Below are 6288 nucleotides of genomic sequence, written 5' to 3' on the forward strand. Positions count from 1 at the left end.
ACTGTTGTTGCGCTAATATTATCCGACATGGCACGTTGAGTTCCTGACTGGGACCTATAGATCTTTTACAGTAGTCGGCTAGGCTGTAGTTATATCAAGCAGGCGTGCATTTAGTCCTACTGACTGTAGCCTAAAAAGCATGAGCTTCTTAAATGAGTGAAGAAATATTAGAAAATAGACCATCTACATGGTCCGACATTATTTAGCTAGATTCCTAATAAATTACCTCCAAATGCGGTTTCCTGTATACATGCATCTCTTGCCCAGAGAGAGCCTATCCCTAGTCGCCTAACGCATGAGGGAAGATGTCAATCTTCACCATTTTAGTGACAAAGTTGCTGGAGCAAATAGATTGTAAAGTGCAAAATAATTGATTGCCAATGCGATTGAACTTCATGCGCAAAAGTATGTTCCAGAAATCATTTCTGCCGGGTTGGTTGAGGCAGCAATATCTATATTTGGGCACGGAAAATAACGTCACAGCGACTGTTGCCAAGTTAGAAGAAAAAAAATACGCTTAAGCACGCACAGACGTCAGAGCGCTCTGACGTGGAGTCAACCTTGGCAACAGAGCTATGGAACAATAAATACACAGTGCACGTAGAGGTGTAGACCACTACGTTCCTAATGGCCAAATCTGAGACAATTGTGTAACTGCCCCCTATAGAAAACCATTCACTTTCATAGTCTATATAAAGTGTAATTAGTTATACATTTCAGTGCAAAATTGATGATTTGTCTGTGTGTGTGTGTATGTATTTTTTTAATAGAAGGTAAGACGTGAATGAATAATTTAATATTTTTATTCGTTCAGTTTATTTTTTACGTTTTTCCAAAGGTTCAGTTCTCTTTGTAGTATAAAAATATTAGAAATTAGAAATTTCACAACATCAAAAAAAAAACTAACGTTTTCATAGAAAACTTTCATACTAGGATAGACCAACCAGACAAGCACATCATGATTGTTAAATATCACACACGTACAAGAAGCTCACATTCCATCAACCAGAAAACAAACAGGGCAAGATAACTATAACTAGGCTCTGAACACTGAAACACAACTTTGTTATCTAGCACCATAAAATCAACAACTATTTTGTAAACCCAAACTATTGTTTTATTAGTTAAACATGCTTTAAAATCAGCTACATAGTTGAAAGAGGCAAGTGATAGCCCATTATAGTCCATACAAAACAAAGGTAAACAAATATATTTTGCTTCCTGGTTGTGTGCGTCCAAGTCCATATCTCTGCGATCATTCTGCACAGCCACCACATACTGGTACTGTACATGAGGAAATGTTAAATATGCTCTAGAGGAAATGGTGTTGTGTGGAAGAATGGAAATCAAAAATGTCACCCAAGTGCACTACTTTAGACCAGAGCCCTATGGGACTAGTGCATTACTTTAGACCAGAGCCCTATGGGATACCTTATGGACCCTGATCAAAAGCAATGAAATATATATAGGTCATAGGGTGTCATTTGGGAGACAGCTACGGTTCTCCTGCTCACAGGGCTAGGAGTGTAGGGGAGCTGAGGGACTACGGTTCTCCTGCTCACAGGGCTAGGAGTGTAGGGGAGCTGAGGGACTACGGTTCTCCTGCTCACAGGGCTAGGAGTGTAGGGGAGCTGAGGGACTACGGTTCTCCTGCTCACAGGGCTAGGAGTGTAGGGGAGCTGAGGGACTACGGTTCTCCTGCTCACAGGGCTAGGAGTGTAGGGGAGCTGAGGGACTACGGTTCTCCTGCTCACAGGGCTAGGAGTGTAGGGGAGCTGAGGGACTACGGTTCTCCTGCTCACAGTGCTAGGAGTGTAGGGGAGCTGAGGGACTACGGTTCTCCTGCTCACAGGGCTAGGAGTGTAGGGGAGCTGAGGGACTACGGTTCTCCTGCTCACAGGGCTAGGAGTGTAGGGGAGCTGAGGGACTACGGTTCTCCTGCTCACAGGGCTAGGAGTGTAGGGGAGCTGAGGGACTACGGTTCTCCTGCTCACAGGGCTAGGAGTGTAGGGGAGCTGAGGGACTACGGTTCTCCTGCTCACAGGGCTAGGAGTGTAGGGGAGCTGAGGGAGTCAGAGGATTGATCGTTGCTGCTGCTCCCTTTCTGTTGGGCTACGCCACAGGTAGGCAACGCCTCCGCCTCAGGATAGCTGAAGACGAAGGAAGATGTGTACGTGGTGCAGGATGGGGTGCAGGTGACCACAGGGGTGCACAGGGGCTCAAAGTCATTATTGGCTGTGCTGTAGAGAGGCTCCCAGTCCTGGGTGTACAGGGAGCTGGTCAGATCGACATCGGGCACCGACCGGGCCGTCTCCATCTCCGTCTTGGAGAGGAGAGACAGGGACTCCAGGCAGGCTGTGTCCAGGTCGGCCATCTTGACGTCAGAGACGGAGATGGAGGCGGTGGACAGGAGGGGGCTGCTGGAGAAGATTGAGGCGGAGAGGTTGGAGCTGGCGGTCGACGGAATGGAGGTGAGGGGAGTTGCTGAGCAGACGGAGCTGGAGACCATGCTTTGAGACTGGGGTGGGGACAGCTGGATGGAGACCCCGTAGGAGTGGGAGGGGAAAACAGTGTCCATATCAGAGGGGATCTTGCAGATGGGCTGGTGGGCTGCCAGGATAAACTCCAACTTCTCCTTCTCTTTGAGCAGGTTGGCGATGTCGTTCTGGAGAGCGGACTTCTCATCCTCCAGCTCGTCAGTTTCACCCTGCAGAGTGTCGGTGAGTTCCTTCCTCCTGTTGCGGCATTTAGCTGCTGCCTGCTTGTTCCTCTCTCTACGGAAACTCTTCTTCGCCTCCTCCTCAGGAGAAAGCTATAGAAGAAAAAAAAAGAGAAGAAAATGAATTCCCCGCTGTCTTTGAATGCAATGTCATCATTAAATCCTACATACATTGTTCTCCATATTCAAAACCAAAGTGACGTAAATGAATCACTATACATTGCTTCTAGATCAGGTCTAAGATCAGTTAAGATATTTACCTGTTCCATTCTGGCTCTGCGCCCAGAGCTGTGGCCCTTGTTCCTCATGGCACTAGTGTAGGTTGGGGGGCTGACACTGTAGGGATGGACTCTGTGAGAAGAGGCCACGGAGGATACGAGCGGCTGGTCCATCCACTGCAGGTCTGGACTGGCAGAGACAGCCGTGACAGTAGGGATGAAGGAGCCACTGGACACTGAAGTCAGGTCTGTGAAGTCCTGTTCGAGAAAGAGGAGAGAATTCAGTCAGTACAGGAGCATTTCTAGCCAGACAGGGTAGAGTACTAGGGTGGGTGGGCGATGCTGCTGAACCAATGCACAGCACCGCAGCATGTCCCTTCATGCATATGAATGAAGCCAGTTAGTCTATTAGAAAGCCATATGGTTTATAAATATCCCTCCTGATGTAAGCTATGACGCAGAACTTTTCTCTGGAGTTTCCTCGCTAAATGAATTACCTATAGGAGTATGTAGTAGTCAGTGTTGCAGAGCAGAACCGAGTCTGATGCTTTATTACGCGTCAACATCTAGGCTACTATAAGGAGACGTCATGCATTGTTATAGCCTAACATGTTATTGGTTTATCTAATAAAATTACAGTAAAAAAAAAAAAAATGATTACTGTAATGTTAATACACTATAGTATCAGTACTTGACTTGTACTGAAATAGGTGCTGGTACTCATTGTGTGCGCCGGTACGGTTTATAAATGTATCTGCGGGAGCTCCACAATACCTTCGCGCTAATATTCTATAAGAAGTACAGGAGCTAGCGTTGAGCTCAAACAATATTACATTTGGAGGTGCCAATCCTCGGCTCTGGTGAGCTCCTTCCCAAGTCAAGCGCTGACTAGTAGTACAGCTATCAATGACATTGTAACTAAGGCAATATGCCTTTATTGATCGATCAACGTACCTGAGATTGGGGAGAGCCTATAGTGGAGTAAGATCCCGCAGGAGAGTTGTAGTAAGCCAGGTTGTCGCAAGCTGGAGAAGCGGTACTGCACCGGGAAGAGGAGTCACAATCCGTGTTGAAAGCAGAGTACATCTTCGTTTCTGGAGATCACGAAGAAACTCGGCAAAATCCAAAAGCGTCGGCTAAAGTTGTCAAAGTCAGGTGATCCCTTTTTCAGGTTTGCTGTTGTAGTCTATTTCGTATCTTTGCGTTCTCTTTTTAGCTGCTAAAAGTTTGACTGCCAACTCTGACAGCTCGCAGGGTTTTTATAGTTTTCCACCCGACTGGCGAGGAAATACTCATGACGTAGGCATGGATCGTACCTCCATGATCAGCGCGACATAACAACAGTTTTTAAACATACTAAATACTAATTTTGACACTCGTAACACATTGCGTAGTGTATAATAGTTCAAATATGGGATTTAACGTGCCTTTGTTGTGTGTTTATTGTATAAGATAAAAAAGTTAGAACATCGAAGTTACCATTCCCAAGAAATGGAATGTTCCAAAAGGAGATCCCGTCGACGTAATTTACCTTATATGGTGTATCCTGTTAAATGGGCGTGCCCTGCTTGGAAACACCAAAACTATCCTGAGATCAGCAACAAGTGGCTGACAGTAGCATAACAGCATAACATTATCATGTAACGACAACCAGTGTTGGGGAAGCTTCTCTGAAAAAGATACACTGACTACACCAAACCATAGGAACACCTTCATAATATTGAGTAGTTCACTACATCCAAACTACTTTGTGAAAAAGTATCATATCTAAATCTGCAATGTCATAGACTACAAATTGCAAGAACAGATCACTCTGGAGTCAGACGTTAATAACAGAATGTGTAATTTAGCCTATTAAATACATAAACTATGTTTCAAGTGAGAATGAATTGCAAGTTTTAATGTCACGTGCACAAGTCCAGTGAAAGGCCTTTCTTGCCAGCTCTAAATCCAACAATGCAGTAATCAGTATCAATATAGCACAACAAATAACACACGGTGGAACATAAACACACCAGAAATAAAAACAAGAAATGAGAAGAACACAAGAAATTAAGAAGCTGTATACAGGGTCAGTTCAGTACCATATTAACAATGTACAGGGATACTGGAGTGATAGAGGTAGATATGTATAGGGGTAAGGTGACTATATACAGGGTCAGTACCATATTAACAATGTACAGGGATACTGGAGTGATGGAGGTAGATATGTATAGGGGGAAGGAGACAGGGATACTGGAGTGATGGAGGTAGATATGTATAGGGGGAAGGAGACAGGGATACTGGAGTGATGGAGGTAGATATGTATAGGGGAAGGTGACTATATACAGGGTCAGTGTGTGTGTGTGTGTGTGTGTGTGTGTGTGTGTGTGTGTGTGTGTGTGTGTGTGTGTGTGTGTGTGTGTGTGTGTGTGTGTGTGTGTGTGTGTGTGTGTGTGTGTGTGTGTGTGTGTGTGTGTGTGTGTGTGTTTCACACCCTTGGTTGTTCCTGATGCTCTGTATCATCCCATTTCGCCAAACATCACATTTCCAAAGTTAAGGGTTAAATTTAGGTCCTCATTCCGAATGGTTAAGGTAAGAGTTACGTTTTGGGATAGTGTTAAAACATTAGGTTTAGGTACTCATTCTGATTGGTTAAGGTAAGAGTTAAGGTTTGGATAGGGTGAAAACATAAAGTACCACCACTGGGATCAAACACACAGCCTTCTGATCCAGTGTCATGGAATTACTGATGATATGGGACATACTCAACTGTCCTATTCGTGGAATAACATATTTAACAACTTGACATTGAAGTCTCCTTGGGTAGGCCTCATGATGTATAAATATGTTAGGTCCTCAGTTAAGGAGGTGTAACCGATGTGAAATGGCTAGCTAGTTAGCGGTGGTGCGCGCTAGCAGCCTTTCAATCAGTGACGTCACTTGCTCTGAGACCTTGAAGCAGTGGTTCCCCTTGCTCTGCAAGGGCCGCGGCTTTTGTGGAGCGATGGGTAACGATGCTTCGTGGGTGACTGTTGTTGATGTGTGCAGAGGGTCCCTGGTTCGCGCCCGGGTCGGGGCGAGGGGACGGACTAAAGTTAAACTGTTACAGAGGGTCCCAATGACTATGTAGCGTTTAACATTACATATGATTTCAGTTAAGTAATTGAGAAGATAATAAAGCACCTCATCAGTGTAAACCGATTCAACACAAAGGTATTACTTATAACTGAAAAATGGACCAATAAACTATATGCATATAGAATAATATAGAAATAAAGGCATTATAACACTATTGTGCAGATCATAAACAGAGAGGTATAATAATAAACAGTTGCTGAACTGAAGCCAACAACATCTCCTAGACTACGC

At 44.6% G+C, this 6288-nt stretch overlaps 1 protein-coding gene across 1 annotated transcript; it reads right to left on the reverse strand.

Annotated features, from left to right (window-relative positions):
- Nucleotides 1–785: 785 nt before the first annotated feature.
- LOC120024158 (proto-oncogene c-Fos-like) lies at nt 786–4177 on the reverse strand. The gene is made up of 3 exons (XM_038968322.1): nt 3892–4177; nt 2980–3195; nt 786–2812 (listed from the first exon to the last, which is right to left on the reverse strand). The coding sequence occupies exons 1-3, from the start codon at nt 4021–4023 to the stop codon at nt 2039–2041; spliced, it is 1122 nt and encodes a 373-aa protein (XP_038824250.1). The 5' UTR covers nt 4024–4177; the 3' UTR covers nt 786–2038.
- Nucleotides 4178–6288: the final 2111 nt, after the last annotated feature.

The sequence above is a fragment of the Salvelinus namaycush genome, chromosome 29 (genome assembly GCF_016432855.1).
Source record: "Salvelinus namaycush isolate Seneca chromosome 29, SaNama_1.0, whole genome shotgun sequence".
Taxonomy (NCBI): domain Eukaryota; kingdom Metazoa; phylum Chordata; class Actinopteri; order Salmoniformes; family Salmonidae; genus Salvelinus; species Salvelinus namaycush.